The sequence below is a fragment of the Scomber scombrus genome, chromosome 13 (genome assembly GCF_963691925.1).
Source record: "Scomber scombrus chromosome 13, fScoSco1.1, whole genome shotgun sequence".
Taxonomy (NCBI): Eukaryota; Metazoa; Chordata; class Actinopteri; order Scombriformes; family Scombridae; genus Scomber; species Scomber scombrus.
The window spans coordinates 10,329,890-10,345,796 of NC_084982.1; the positions used below are offsets into that span (position 1 = coordinate 10,329,890).

The 15,907-nt window shown below is 40.8% G+C and overlaps 1 protein-coding gene across 1 annotated transcript; it reads left to right on the plus strand.

The window, feature by feature from the left end:
- Nucleotides 1–336: 336 nt before the first annotated feature.
- kpna3 (karyopherin alpha 3 (importin alpha 4)) lies at nucleotides 337–14,915 on the plus strand. The gene is made up of 17 exons (XM_062432181.1): nucleotides 337–436; nucleotides 3,326–3,370; nucleotides 6,559–6,648; nucleotides 8,762–8,791; nucleotides 8,904–8,956; nucleotides 9,050–9,145; nucleotides 10,379–10,464; nucleotides 11,119–11,205; nucleotides 11,319–11,488; nucleotides 11,786–11,830; nucleotides 11,940–12,071; nucleotides 12,191–12,319; nucleotides 12,466–12,570; nucleotides 12,862–12,933; nucleotides 13,225–13,387; nucleotides 13,639–13,733; nucleotides 13,828–14,915. The coding sequence occupies exons 1-17, from the start codon at nucleotides 368–370 to the stop codon at nucleotides 13,924–13,926; spliced, it is 1,566 nt and encodes a 521-aa protein (XP_062288165.1). The 5' UTR covers nucleotides 337–367; the 3' UTR covers nucleotides 13,927–14,915.
- The last annotated feature ends 992 nt before the right edge of the window (nucleotides 14,916–15,907 follow it).

Here is a 15,907-nt window from a genome sequence, read left to right on the forward strand (position 1 = left end):
GTGAACTGTAAACAGGATACAATTAGTGCTAAAACGAGTGCTGAGACAGACACTGAATGGTTAAAAAAACGACACCATTATTAACCATCTTCACAGAAACTGCAATACTTTCACATTGGAGTATTTCATTTGTGCTCAACGCATCCTCCTTGAATTCATTATTACTGCGTCGAGGAAGCAGAGGAAAGCAGGACAGCCCATACAGGAGGCATATGCATGAACTCCTCCCCTCACTCTGCGATCGTCCTCCTCCTCCTCCCCCCTCTCTCCGGAGCCCGCAGCAGCAGCAGCACAGGAGCTGCCGTGCCTCGTCTCTCACGGAGGAGATCCCGAAAAGCCAGAGCAACAGCGAAACCCCCGTACAGCCATGGCAGAAAACGCCGGCTTGGAAAACCACCGCATCAAGAGCTTTAAAAACAAGGGACGTGATGTCGAGGTGAGCTGGCATATAAAGTCGACTTTAAACAACGTCAATTGAATTGTTGTTGTTTTTTTACGTAAAAATGACAGTCTTTGGGCCTCGTTGGGGAGCCTGGCCCCGGCTGCAGCTGCCAGCTAGTTAAGCTAACGTAAGCTATCGGTAAGAGTTCGCCATCAAAAGTGCTTATCGGCCTATCCTGTTATCGGCACATTCCCCCTGTAATAGCGCTATTGTGATACTTATTATCTAGTTAACTCCAGTGCCCTACTAATATCGTCTAGTTAATGTCTGTGAGGAGCAGCATCACTGTTGGACCGCCGGGTTTGAGAGAATTAAGGACAGGCGGTGTAGCTAGCTGTCACTGCCTGCTAACAAGCTAGTTGGATGGACACCGGTCGCTAGCGAGGCTGGGCCTGGCCGGCACCCTTTATCTTCACATTTGGTTTGTAATTTACACCCAGCAGACCGCAAGTATCACCAGTGCTAACCTGCTAGAGTTACATACGTTTGGCAGTATTTGTAAAACAGTGGTTTTGGATTGAACTACATGGTTGGTTCACATCCACCCAAACCAAACATTGCCCCTCCTTGTTAGCAAACGTTGTCAGTCGAACAGCTAGCGTGTAATGCCAGGTGAGCTGCTAAACACTTCAATGGTTATAATGTGAGGACCTTGTTTTAGTTGTAGTTTTTACCGCACACATGGATGTGGATAACGACACATGAGTTGCTGGATAAATGTAGTTAAGGTCATGAATTCACTGTTTTATCGGAATACATCAGTGAGACCTTAAACTAACACTTGGCTAGCAGTAACTATTTAATTATAACTTGGGCCAACGTTGTAATGTTATATGGCCAATTTCTTGATGGTTCTGGCTTGATATGTTCCCACATAGACCTTGCTATAATATCGTAAATGAGTCTGTGATCCTGGCAGGTCACATCTTCTAGAAAACACCACCAGCATATTAGCTGCAGCACTTGCAGATCTGCTGTCTGATATGCTGGATATTGCAGCATCCCTCAACTATCAATTTTAATATTAAAAAAATAAATCCCTATTATTTGTCTGTAGTGGTGACCGGACAGTTTGGCAAATGCTGTGCTCAAGCAGATGAAAGAAGCCATCAGTATTGGACCAAAGACATTTGTCAAAGTTACACATTTCTAGAGTTATTTTGGTTTTTACTTAGGTTATATAGCCTAAAAATGTATCCAATTGATCAAAATGCAGCTCCGTATGAGATTTTTCCAACAAAGACTCATGCTTGCGCTGGGTGGTTCTGATCTATTGGTAATCCTGAGATAATCCTCACTCAAAGGTATGTCTGAGAATGGCCCTTAAACATCCATCTGCATGCTGACGGGAGTTTCACCATGGACTGCCCAAAAGCACAGATCAGTGCCCCATAGGTGGTTGTTTTGAAACTTAGATTCAATGTGACAAGCACATGGCTACTATGACAGACAGACTTTGCCAAGTGCATTCTTGATGCTATTTCAGGCATCCTGGATGTCTGACCAGGGTCCTCTTAACAGCCTCTGCATGAATTTGAGTTTTCCGAAAGGGATGACTCAGACTACAGCAGGAAAAAATGCCAGTCTGGATTTTATTTATGTAGGTCATGCATAACAGATTGCTCTTCATTTCTGACATCATTAGGGACAGCTTTGTATTGCAAAGCATGGAAGTCTCACATGCTGCAGGTTGTATAGCTCCTCCTTTGTTTTCCTTGATGTCACATAAAAGCGGTTATTAAGATCGGTCAGGCATTTTCTTTACCCTGTTATTTCACATCGTTCTTACCTTGCAGAATAGCAGGTTTGGTTTTTTGACAGTGAAGCCTTGATTGGCTCCTGCAGTTTTGTCTGGGTTGTCATATATTCTTTAACTTTAGGGACAGTTTATATTATGAGGTCAGTAACCAACAGAGTTCAGCAAGTTACGTTGAGTGTACTGGGTAGCTTTCATTTATCTTCTTAAGTCAGGCTTGACTGCATTTTTGGTCTTCTGGGTCCTGTAAAGGGACATTTTAGTTTGGGTCAATGTAGTGCCATTATTGTTGTTTTGCAGTAGTTTGGAGACACCTCCAAAGCCTCCTGAGTTATGACTGCCCCAGATTACGTAAGAGGCTATTTAGGAAGGCAACATGAACCTCTTCAAACAGTCACAAGATCTTATACCATCTCAAACTCTTCACGATGAACTGGAAACCCAACAGATGCACAAATACAGCAATTAGTTGAACTCTTTCCTCACTTTTTTTGTGCTGTTTTGTAGATCTGTTTCCTTCAGAGGTGCTTGCAGTGGTCAGTCACAGATATATGCTTAACTTGAAAAAAGTAATCTACTTTCTATGTGTTGTTTAAACTTTTGTAATTTTAAATGATGTATATAGATTTATGAAATTAAACTGTTTATCAATGTGTAATGTGATGGAAAGCATACAATTTAATGTGTTTGTTCATGGATTTTTGTGATTCATATAAAAGGCTACAATATATGTTTTTCCACTGTGGTAAATGTTTGAATTTCCCAAAGAACTGGCATCTGGTTTTGTTGAAAAATATTAGTCTGTGACATAAATTCAAGATGTAAAGAATGTTTTTGCACGTTGATTTAATGATCAATGGCTGATTGGCCTATTGTCAGTCTGTGAGTTGTTGCATATTGTCTGTCTGACGTTGACACTCCAAGAGATCACCTTTTGGTGAAAAAGGGAAAAAGTAGAGTCATCACCAAGGTTTCATGCAGATTTACAAGCCAAGCACAGAATGAAAAGAAACCTTAAAAAACATGTCAAATCATGTAACTATGTTAGGCAAAGACAAACCACATGAAATGTGTATAACGGATGTTTTGTCTCATTCACTGTGTTGCTTTTGGTTTCTATGTTTCAGACTATGAGAAGACATCGAAATGAGGTGACGGTTGAGTTGAGAAAGGTAAGAAAAGATGCACAGCCTGTCTACAGGCACACATACACACACATTAGGCCTTATTTTGAGAATCGAACTTGCCCCAGGTTCCACAAGATTTTTGTTGGACACATTGAGAAAACTGAAAATGCAGTCAGAACCATTCAGAAGCAATCATACAGTCTGAGAACAAAATGGTTAGCTGAAAGCTGCAGAGTTGAGCAGTTCATTGTACCTGGCAGCACTAGCCAGGAAAACATTACATTTATTGTTAATATATAGAATATTACTTGAGTCTTGTGTGAACTGACAGTTTAGATGCACCACCAGTACACTGTCTTATGCAACTAATGCAGCATACATGAGAACTGTGGCAAGCCATGCTTTTGTGGTTTCCTTTTTTATTTCTTTGTTTGGTTGGTACACCAATAATCAACACCTCATCCGAGCAGACACCTTCTAAATGAACACAGATCTATTGAGCATTAATTTGATCGTTGTTTCATACTTTCTGGAATTTAATGGTGGAAATAAACATGTTTGGGTAGCTCTCTCAATCGGATCACAACGGGAGATTGAAATTAAAGTTCACTCTGCCAATTGTTGTAATTTACACTGGACAGCTAGTTAGCTAGCTGCAAGCCACCAGTCTATAAATGGAATAAATGGTGCTCATTGACTGTAATTCATCCTGCGGCTGTCGTCAGCAGTGACCTCATCAGTGAAAACATGTGGACTGCTTTCACATGCAGTCATGCCAAGCACAACACTGCAGCTGTATCTGAAAGATGATGCTGTACGTTTTGTCAAATACTCATGTTTAGACACCTGCAGAGTTTGAGCACTAACTTTAACTTTCTGCACCTGGTGTTTAACAGGTGTTTACATCCTGTGATAAATCCTCTGAATTTATGCTTGTATGATCTTCTCTTAAAGAAGACTCTGGCACATCTCTGTTTTACATCATGTAAAGTGTTGTTTAACTGTACCAGTGTATTCATGCTTATATATGCACCAACTAGTTCATTTTGATTTTCAGTTCTGTTTTTTCATTCTCATAATTTTCTCCAATATTGTTATTAACACTTCTTTCTTTTGGCAGACTAAATAACAGTTTAGTTTATTGGGCATCTACAAACTCCAAATTCAAATGTCATGTCCTGAATCAACCTTTTGGCATCTCTTCTTTGCATGAAGTTATCATGAAATGATAACAGATGGTGGACAATATATAAATGGCCCTATGGGTCCTGCAGTTTACACCCAATATGGATTTTAAGACTATCAAATAAAAGATAAAAAGGTATTGCTTCTACCTCACAGTGATGGTTTGATTTACAATAAAACACGCTGGAGTATTTACCCCAAAATAATCAAACTAGTTAAAACAGTGCTCTTTCCCACCAATACTAAAATATAATTAAAGCACCATGCAAATAAAATTCACTTTCGTTATTAATATACTTATAATCAGGATTTCTGTATGCAAACAAGTGGAGGTCAAAAGGAAGCGAGCCTCGACTTAAACATGTGTTATGACACTTCAGAGCTGTTATATTGACACTCACTAGGAGACTATGTCAGTGACTGTTACACAGTGTTGGGTCATACACCAATGAAATTACTTGTCCACTACCCATACTGTCATTTTGCTTTTTTCATAGAAAATAAAACCCATTCAGTTTATTTTCATGTATCAGCATCCATGTTCATCAAATAAAAAAAGTTAATTCGTAAAATACTCGGTATGTTATCAATATTTAGCTGGAGAAGGCACACTACAACTAACTGAAAGTGTCTGCTCCATCACAGCATAGAGTAGCAGAGTGAGACGTTTGTCCTCCCTACTGCTCTCTGCTATAAGCACACGTAGCTGTTAGCAAGCAGCTGCTCTCATGTCTCTCCGGATCTTAGGGGTTGTTTTCAGCTGAAACTCTCCTGCTCTCTGCCTGTTTAGCCTGCTGTCTATGTGTATCTCCCCGGATGGCAGGGGGCTGCTCTGGTTCTGGTTTGTTCCCCCATCGTCGATCATCCCTTTCAATAGCAGATATACAATCCGATAAACAATCAGACGCATCCCTACTGGGCGGGCCGCCCAAGTAAAGTCAGTGTGTGGGAAACACTGGGTTCACATGAGGTTATATCCACAATGAAGTCCAAAATGTGAAGTGCTGCCTTCCAGGAGGGATTGTCTGAAAATGTGCGTCATTATCCCCATGTTTTAAAGGATTTCGCGTCTCTCCATTCTCTCTCTATGACAGCCAACTGTTCACTTGGTCTTTGAGTGTGGTCATTTGGAAAGGCTATAAAAGCGTTTCGCTTCTGATGAGGTCTGACAACACTTCCAACGGACAAGTTCTTTCCAAGCATAACCTGGCCCTTAGTCTCCTGGAAGATGAAGGTGCCCTCTGATTCTGTGAACCGGGTGCCAGACAAAATGATTGAAATTGAGGCGGACCTTTGCCAAGTCATTGCTCTGGGAAAAAAGGTTTTTGCCAGCCCAGTATGGCACAAAATTAACACTGACAAAACACTTTGAAATTAACATTTTAGATGTTGAACTCACGCAGGACCTTCTGAACTGTCCATTCAAATAAACTAAACTCAAGGGGCACTAGCTTTCAGAGGAGGTCTGAGAATAATAGTGAGCAAGCATGTGGAACAGCAGACGTTTGGAGAGTCCAGGCACAGTCAGGGGTGTTTAAAAACGCAGAACGTCATTGCTGCAGAGTGCTGAGGTGGTCTCAAGTCTAGCACATTCCATTTTGCCAGATCAGAGCAGGAAGAAGCACTGCACTAGATGATTAGTCATCGGTGACGCATATCAGCATGATGCACAGGAATGTAGGGCAAGGGAATCTCCTCCTACCGCGCACTCTGAAAAAATGACGGGATGTGTGGGTCTCTCTGTCTGCGTACACGTCTGAATGAACGTATGCTTGCTGGAGTGTGTCGAAGGTTAAGGTACAATCCCTTTCAATGATGAGTGTGTGTTTGCTTTGTGGATTAGCCTGCAGGCAGTTCTCACTGGCTAACCCACTTAGACTGGGATTTCTAAGATGTAGCCTCTACTCCAGAAAATAAAAATTTTAGAAAGTGGTGGGAAAATGTTTTTGAGGTAGGCGTAGATTCACTGTTACTTTAAGAATTCGTGAATGCATTAATGAACACTCCTCTTCTCGTCTCATAGCGTTTCTGTCTTCTTATCCTCTCAGAACAAACGAGACGAGCATCTACTGAAGAAGAGAAACGTCCCGCAGGAGGAGAGTCTGGAGGACTCTGATGTCGACTCAGACTTCAAAGGAGTAAGTGTGGACGTGTGCTAGAGCGAGAGAGATGCAGTGAGACTGGACTGTCTGGATATCAGGTCAAAAGGGTTAAAATCAAGTGGGCAGTATACTTAATATTGTGATCTCTCTCTCTCTGTAATGTGTTATTTGAGAGCTGAGTTGAGACTGAAAGTTCTCTGTTGACCTTCAAAAGAGCAGCTGACTGAAAAATCTTACCACAAGGTTTATTTCGTGACTGTTCTGGAGCTTTTGATTGTCTCGCACCATCTTTCTCAGCAGACATGTTTTGTCCGGTTGTCATGGAATTGGAGATATTCAGATTTACACAATGGTTGTTTTTTCATTTGAATTGTGAACATCTACAGCTCCATGACAACCAGGTGAACTCCCGTCTGTTGAGAAAGGCTGTGTGATATGTTTGAAGGCTTCATAAGAAACTTCCAAATGGCCTTTATGGTGAGATAGTTGGGTTTTTTTTATTTCCTCCCTGGTTTTTATCATATATTTACTGCTGAAACTCCTGCCAGATGCCCCTCACAGTATTGGGAAAATGACATTTGAAAAACACAGCAGCAATGTGTCTTATGTGATATAATATTCTAGTTACTACAAGATAATCAGCAGATATCTCTGTCAGCAGTTTTTATTGGAACTTCTTTGTACAGGGAAAAAATCTGAAAACTGTTACATAACATCAAATCTGATAACATGTTCTGTGGATTATACTGAGAAGCAGAGACAATGTTTCTAGAAAGATCAGCTGCTGTTAATTTTTTAAATTTTCATATATAGATTTTTCCCTTTCCCTACATTGAACTGGGTCAGCCCCAGAAATCTAAGAGACAAACACTTTCAAATTTGAGCAGATGAAACCAAAATTGATGGAGGTGGGTTAGGGTTAGGGTTAGGGTTAGGGTTAGAAAAAATTTGTGTGAATTTATTATGAATTTTCCTTCCAAAATTTGAGTGTTTTAGTTTAGACTGTGCAAATAAATCCTTCCAGTTAATAAAGTCTGTGATTTATAGATCCTGAATTTTGCATTGCAGAAACATCCTGTCTCTCTGCAAAAATGTCACTTCAATTGTGCCTTCTACTTTCTCCATATAATATATGTAATATATTGTATGTGACAGATATTGTGATGAAACTCTTTCAGAAGATTTATGAAATGATGAGAGGAAGCCAATTTGCTTATTTTAATCACAAATTTTAGTCTCAGGTTGTGGCCCAGAGTAGCATTACTGAGAAAGGAAATGTAGGGGGGGAAAAGTTTGGCTGTGGGCCACCGCAGTCATTTCATCCAACGTTATTGTTACCTCTTTGCGAGTTCAATGTCTTGGACTCAGAAGTACTTTCAAAGTCTCATGGGAGCCGTAGTTAAAAGGTAATGCTGTCATTGTTTGTTAAAGTGATGAGGTGTTCACATTTTCCAGTCAGTACAATAGTAGATAGACCTTAAAATAAAATACAGACAGAAAACCAAAGAGTCACTAATGATGAAAGATGATCCTGAAATGAGCTATTCTGGAAGTGAGCCGGGACTTCTGTGCTATATTTCTCCTTTTTGTCCCATTTAGTGCAGTGAGTGTTCAGGAAAATAACTAATGAACATGAAGTCCATAATACAGTACAGAACACAAAAATCAGAAGTGCAGACTGCAGTCTTTACACTATTGAAATAACATTCGTTATGCTCAGAGCCATATAAAGTTATTATCATGTGTGTCAAATATGTAAGAACACGATCTCCTTGATCAGTTTAACTGAAAAGACACCAAACATTTTGCATATTCATTTCTAATTTTCATGTCAGACACCAAGTAGCAGTAGGCGAGATGTATCCTTGTAAACAGTTTCAACACATTTACATATATTAAACATGTTATGTAAAATTGGGTTGGATCAAGGGTCAGTTAAGCTTGGTGTTTGTTCACATCTGCTAACCTGTGTCAAATTTTAAATGTATCCCAAGCTACATCCTGAAAATGATCTCTGAGCACTGAGCTGTGTAAAATACAAAATGTTGTTGTTAACACAGAGAATAGCATCTACTACAGGTTTGCAGTTGTGTTGAGCCTCATTAAATTATGACAGTGCTAATGTTATTCTACATTTTTCTTTGTGCAGCAAAATGTTACGCTTGATGCCATCTTACAGGTAAGAGTTTATACCATTCAGCCCTTTCTTTATACTTTTGTCTTATGTACCAGCAAGAACTCCTAATATTCTGTGTTAACATGTATTATGGTCATCTCTCTTGTCACTGAAGAACGCTACCAGTGATAATGCAGTTATCCAGCTCAGTGCTGTACAGGCAGCCAGGTAAGTGACTCACACTTGCATAAACACATATACGGACACCAGCTGGTTTTCATATAAAGTTTCTGAAGTGCTTTCTTTTCCACTGTTTGTCAGAAAACTGCTCTCCAGTGACAGAAACCCTCCCATCGATGACTTGATAAAGTCTGGGATCCTGCCCATTTTAGTCAAATGCCTGGAAAGGGACGACAAGTAAGTCTGCTTCCAAAACAGTTTGTTTGCCTCCGGTTATTTGTCTGTCAAATGTGATGAATTGAGTCTTCTAGTTGATAAGACTGCAGACTGCTTTGCTGTACATCGAGTCTTTGCTGCAGCAGAGGCTTTGTGCGCGTGCGTGCGTGCGTGCGTGCGTGTGTGTGTGTGTGTTTCACTGTGTCCACACGTGAGAGTATGTGTGGAGGCGCAAAGGGCAGTTGGCTGGTCCTCTGTCCAGGCCAAGCCAAATATAACAGCATTCCTGTCCCTCGGAGTTCCAAAATTCCCAGGACCTTGTGGCCACCGGGGGGAGGGGGGATTGAATAGTCGGAGTGGAAGAACTTGAAGTTGTAAGGATTTTACCATGGCAACCCTCAACAGATAGTCATGTTAACATGGAGCACCAGCTTATATTAAAAAATTTCTGTTATTTTTGAGTTTGTGCAGAACGCAGTGATGCAGTATAACACATGTTCATGCATCAAGAGAGCACAATCGTCGACTATGTTGCCATAGCATTATGGCAGAAAGCCAAGCTAACTCAATCTAATGACATAATGAGGTACAGAATCAGAATGAAATGTACCGCATGAAAACAAACACAGTTTTACATGAACAAGAAGAGACTAAATGTCTTTTCTGAGGTTCTTAAATGTGATCTGTGGTTGCCAGAAAATTAAACTAGTTTGTCTACAGGCTGCTGCTGCTGCTGCTGTTGCTCCCTGTTTACTGTTTTACATCCCAGCTGTAGTGTACCAAACAAGCAGGAACTCATCATATTTTTTAGCCTGATGAAATATTCAGAGCGGTAGACAGACTTGCCACTCTTTACTTGATTAACTAGCATTCGTCTGGTGGGCGATGTGAGGATCACTTGTGACTCTGATTTCTAATATTTTTTGTTGCATCGTTTTTCTTTTTAAATCTTGTAATGAAACTTTTCCCCTCAAGCACGTCCCAGTCAACATGATATCCAGACCACCAATCTCTTAAACAGGATGGTCAAAAGCAAGAATATTAGATGCTTGGCGGGAATATTTGAAACCGATTTGAATAACGTGAAATTGTAGCTTGGAATACAGGAAAGGATTATGTCAAAATGTATTTTAATTATTATTTATTCCCCCATTTTTGCCCCGCTTTTACTTTAGAAACTAAAGGAGATTTCTTTTTGCCTTTTTAAAACTAGTCTTTTCTTCTTGTAACTACTTTGTTTTCTTTGTCCCACAGCCCCTCTCTTCAGTTTGAGGCAGCTTGGGCTCTGACCAACATCGCCTCTGGGACATCGGCACAGACTCAGGCTGTGGTTAAATCTAGTAAGTTGTCACATTGTTGTCCCCAGTGTTACCCCTTGTTATTCATGGGAGGAGATGTTGTCGTGTTTTTGTTTTTTGGATGATGTTTTTATTAGATAACAGTGCAGTGTTATTTTGAAACAAAGCCAACATAACTGGAGAGTGGAAACCATGATCACTTATCTAAAACATAACCTCGAATGAAATCTTGCCAAAGCCTCTGATAAAGCAACATGAAAACACACAAAGAGTTCCAGATACATTTTCTAAAACAGCGTCAAACAACAAAAAATTCAGATTCACCTGACAATAGTTTATTTTAAACACCCACACTGGCTTTTTCAGTTTCTTCTACTAGATCAGATCTCTTCTGTTGATGTTGGGTGGAGTTTTCTACGAATTGCATGAGGTTACCAAACTCGATTTACCAAAAACTAAGACAAAGGTAAAAGAAAAGTCAACCTACTCAAAGAGTTGTTACAAAAATATCTGTGGAGTCGTGTCAATCAAGCACTGTCTGTACATGCCCCACTCTCCTGAGAGGAGGAGTCAGGCAGTATAGGAGAAAACAGTCTGAGTGGGTGAACTTTTGGTGCTGTGGTTTTAAAGGGAAATCTACAGTTTATCAATGTGTCATCTTGAGCATGTAATTGATATGTTGATGTTTGCGTTCAGATGCAGTGCCCCTGTTCCTGCGACTGCTACACTCTCCCCATCAGAACGTTTGTGAACAGGCTGTATGGGCTTTAGGAAACATTATAGGTCAGTATCCTCCTCTGATATATATATATATATATATATATGTGTGTGTGTAAATGCTAGTTGTAAGCAATGACTATTCAATGATATTGACTTTTGACCCTATGCCCGTCCAGGTGATGGTCCACAGTGCAGGGATTATGTCATCTCCCTTGGCGTGGTCAAGCCTCTGCTTTCTTTCATCAACCCATCAATCCCCATCACCTTCCTGCGCAATGTTACCTGGGTCATTGTTAACCTCTGCCGCAACAAGGACCCACCACCACCCATGGAGACTGTACAAGAGGTGGGACAGTAGTGTGTTTGTGTGTGTGTGTTTCTTTGCAGTTAACTCTGTTGAGTCCCTCTGGCTGAGTCACACAGAGATTCTGCAGTGTCTTCTCAGAAGCCAGATCACCCCTATCACCCGGGGGAATTTCTAACTTGTAAAGCTCTGTTTTTGCGACACTTGAAGTCTGGTTTTGACAGCTATTCCTCTTCTTTTTTTGTCTTTTTACTCTGCCCCGTTTTTACCTTCATCTATTTCATCTAATTCCTCTGCCTACATCCAACCCACTCACAACCTACTTTTCTTTCCCCACAGATTTTGCCCGCCCTCTGTGTGCTAATATATCACACCGATATAAATGTGAGTATCAGAGCAAAGGGTGTAATAATAATTTGCTTTGTCTGGTTGCCGTATTTGGACCCTGTCAGTTGGACGTGGTCTTACAGGAATTTCGTGTCCGTGTGTTTAGATCCTAGTCGACACAGTGTGGGCTCTGTCCTATCTGACGGACGGTGGCAACGAGCAGATCCAGATGGTTATAGATTCTGGTGTTGTTCCATTTCTTGTGCCTCTCCTCAGCCATCAGGAGGTGAAAGTTCAGGTGAGACTTTAACTAATTGTTTTTTTTCTTAACTTTTTCTCTAATTTGTATCCACCATGAATTAATTAGCATTATGATTTCAAGTTTTGTAATTTGTCTTTTGTGTTAACACCCCACAGACGGCAGCTTTGAGGGCAGTGGGAAACATTGTGACAGGGACAGACGAGCAGACACAGGTTGTGCTCAACTGTGACGTCCTCTCACATTTCCCCAACTTGCTCACGCACCCTAAAGAAAAGATCAACAAGGTATCACAACCACAGCCTCAAATTTCATGTTGTGTGTATTAAGTATTATTTTTCTTATTATTAGCTAGTGGGGGGGATAAAGAGATAAACTGTGTTTGGAAACTATAGAGCTGGTCTTGACCATTTGTGATTGGTCTGCTTTGTAGGAAGCAGTCTGGTTCCTGTCCAACATTACAGCTGGGAACCAGCAGCAGGTCCAAGCTGTGATCGACGCTGGGCTGATTCCGATGATCATTCACCAACTTGCTAAGGTTTGTGCATGGTGCAAGAGCAGGAAAGAAACTTGTTAAGGTGCACAATCTCTTTTCTTTTTATTCAGTTTTTTCAACGGATGATACCAGAATAAATTTGGAAAATCACAGTGTTGGTTTTATTTGTGGTATTCTGTTGCATCAGCACTTTTTTGTAACCAGAGAGGCAACACAACTCTTGATACAGGAAATGGACACTGAATGCAAAAAATGTCAGTATGCCTTGGCGTTATGCTGTTGTAGAGATGACCTGCTATGTGCACATCGTAGTGACAGCCTGTTTCTCTACAGGGTGACTTTGGCACTCAGAAGGAGGCAGCCTGGGCCATCAGCAACCTCACCATCAGTGGGAGGAAAGACCAGGTGAGATGGGCGTTGGGACCAATGTCAAGGAAATGTGGTGCATGTATTTCACTGCTTTTATTCAGTCTGTTTTATATTGAACATATGAAGTCAGTAGATATGGGTTTATTAAAACTGTAGCAAAAAACACAACTGTACCCCATTTGACAGGATGAAGCTAGGTCATGTTGAATTGTTTAGCTATAAACGTCATTTGTGAGTGAATGTCAAGGACGCTGTTTCCACACTTGTAACCATGTACCTATGTTGTAATCAAGTATGGATGTGGTGTGTATGTGTGGGTTTGTGTAGGTGGAGTTCCTGGTAGAGCAGAATGTCATCCCTCCGTTCTGTAACCTGCTGTCAGTGAAGGACTCTCAGGTGGTGCAGGTTGTACTTGACGGACTGAAGAACATCCTCATCATGGCAGGAGATGAAGCCAGTACTATCGCCGAGATCATAGAAGAGTGTGGAGGTCTGTATTCTGTAACACCTGCTCTCTTCATTTATCTTAAACCTCTTACAAATTTAATGTTTTCATTTTCATTGGGATAATTGGTGCACCATAATGACTAAAGATGTAGACATTTTTGCATATTATTTCCCATCTTTTTTTTTTCTATTGGTCACACAACTGTGGAGGATACTGCAGTAGTCAATTTGCAGCATTATTATATTTGTTAATGACAGAATACATGTTATATTGTCATTGCTTTAATTTTACAGGTTTGGAAAAGATAGAAAATTTGCAGCAGCATGAGAATGAGGATATCTACAAACTAGCCTATGAGATTATCGATCAGTACTTTTCAGCAGATGATGTAAGTATGCCAAAAGTAATCAACACTTAAAATGGTGACATTAAAACGGTGGGGTTATCATACCTTGATCTCATCTTGTGTGTCCTTTTTTCAGATTGAAGAAGATACCAACTTGATCCCTGAAACCACCCAAGGAGGAACCTACAACTTTGATCCAGCTTCCAACATGCAAACAAAGGAGTTCAATTTCTAAAAGCCAGGGTGTTTGGTTCAACCAGCTGCACGGGTACTCTGTAATCACCCCAGACATTCATCCATCTCTCCTCCAACCTGGCAACCTGGTACCGCAGGATTTACTCAGCATCACTTCAACATGGAAACTCACCACTGAAGGATTTACCCCACCCCCCCACCCCCCACACTGTGGGGTGTTTTTTTTTTTTTTTTTTTTTGGGGGGGGGGGTTTTCTTTTCTTTCTAATGTTCATCCTTCACAGAACACAGCAACCCTTCAAAGGAGTCGGGGTTATTCAATAAGGCACCATCACCATCTGGCAACCTGCATCAGGAGGATTGTCGCTATTTTGATGCCAGTGCTTCTAAATATCACACAGAAATAAAACCAGAAGGAAGAAACAGCCTTCGTGGCAAGATTTAATTGCCAAATGTCAAATCTTCACAAGGACAAAAACACAAGCACATACGCAGACACAAAACACACACACACACACACACACACACACACACACACACACACACACACACACACACACTTTTTGACACTTAAGATTTGTGTGCATACTTCTGTTAGAAGCCATCATATCACTCACGGGGAAGAAATACTGCTGTTTGTTTGTGGTTTATTTTTGTGCTTTCCCCCCCTGGATTGTCCTCTGGTGTTCACCCATATGCACGCACACTGACATACAAATGTACACACACACACACACTTTAGTCACTCAGATTCCTGATGGCCGTGCACCCCAAAAACCCTCTCTCACCCAGTTTAAAGAGTTAATCCCAGAGCTAAGCCATGATTAACCACGGACCCCCCCCCCCCCCTCCACTGCCCTCCCAGGAGAGTTCTGGGACAGGTGGAGGGGTGAAAGGGCTCTAAGGCAAAAAGAGGACTCCGTGGCAAACTGACTGACAGGACTTTTGACTCAATAATGTCACTTTTTTTAATGTGACCTCTGTTGAATTATCAAACTTAATGTTTGTTTAAAAAAACAAAATCAACAAAAATGTGAAGAAACCGCTATAATTCTTTATTTTTTCTCAATACATACAACTATAAGACCTGCTAATTGCCTGCTTCTGATTCAGCAGAGCGAAAAAAAACAGTTTTGTGTTGTTTTTTTTCTTTCCTTTTTTTTTTTTTTACGGATGTGAATACCTGTCACGGGAGAAAGCACCTATTGGTGAAGACACAGAGACTTAAAGAGATGACAAACACGTCAGCTGTAGCTTTTATCCCCCTACAGGACATCCATTTCTGCATCACGAACCTGGTCACTTCCTGTGATCTGGTGAACTGTTTGCTTGGGGACTCCCCTGTAATGTGAAACTTTAAAAGAGAGAGGGGGTGGGGGTGGGGCGGGGCGGGGCTGGAGTTTAACAAAAAAAGAAACAACAAGCTAAAACTGACCCCGAATCACTTATCTGACCTTTTTAAGCCTATTTTAGATTCTCTCTTCAACAAAACACATTTTTACCTTTTCAGTTTTCAGCTTCTCCTGGTTGAGTCTGTGGAGCTTCCATATGTTTTTACTTTTTTTTCTTCCTTTCTTCAGTCTTATGCACATGTCTGAGGGGCATATTGATGTCTGCCTGCAGAAAGGGACCTATACTCATGGAAGACTAGACTTATTAAAGGAGTACAGGTCCTAACCTTTACAGTACTTAACTACTTTTGATGAAGAGGTCACATGTCATCACTCAATTTGAATAATTGTACAAAAATGTGATGTGTATCTCTCCTTGCCGTCTAATGAATATATGAATATATTTACATAAAGCCTGTACAAAGCTGCTGCAGCTGACAGTCATTGGATGGACGATAACCTTACTGTCAAAGATGGCTGGGGAGGGGTTTTTTTTTTCTTTTGGTTGAAGCAATATTTCTTTGTTTCATTATTTTTATTTTTGACTTGCATATGTATTGTGATGACACGCTGATAAAATTGGAAAAGGCTGGGGGTTTTTTTTCTCTCTCTTTGTAGTGGTGACGGGCTG

Excerpts from the sequence above, each read along its gene's own strand:
- kpna3 (XM_062432181.1), top strand. The coding sequence starts at position 368 with ATGGCAGAAAACGCCGGCTTGGAAAACCACCGCATCAAGAGCTTTAAA. Across the intron at positions 11,831-11,939 it reads TATATCACACCGATATAAAT|ATCCTAGTCGACACAGTGTG; the intron begins GTGAGTATCAGA and ends CCGTGTGTTTAG. Across the intron at positions 12,072-12,190 it reads ATCAGGAGGTGAAAGTTCAG|ACGGCAGCTTTGAGGGCAGT; the intron begins GTGAGACTTTAA and ends AACACCCCACAG.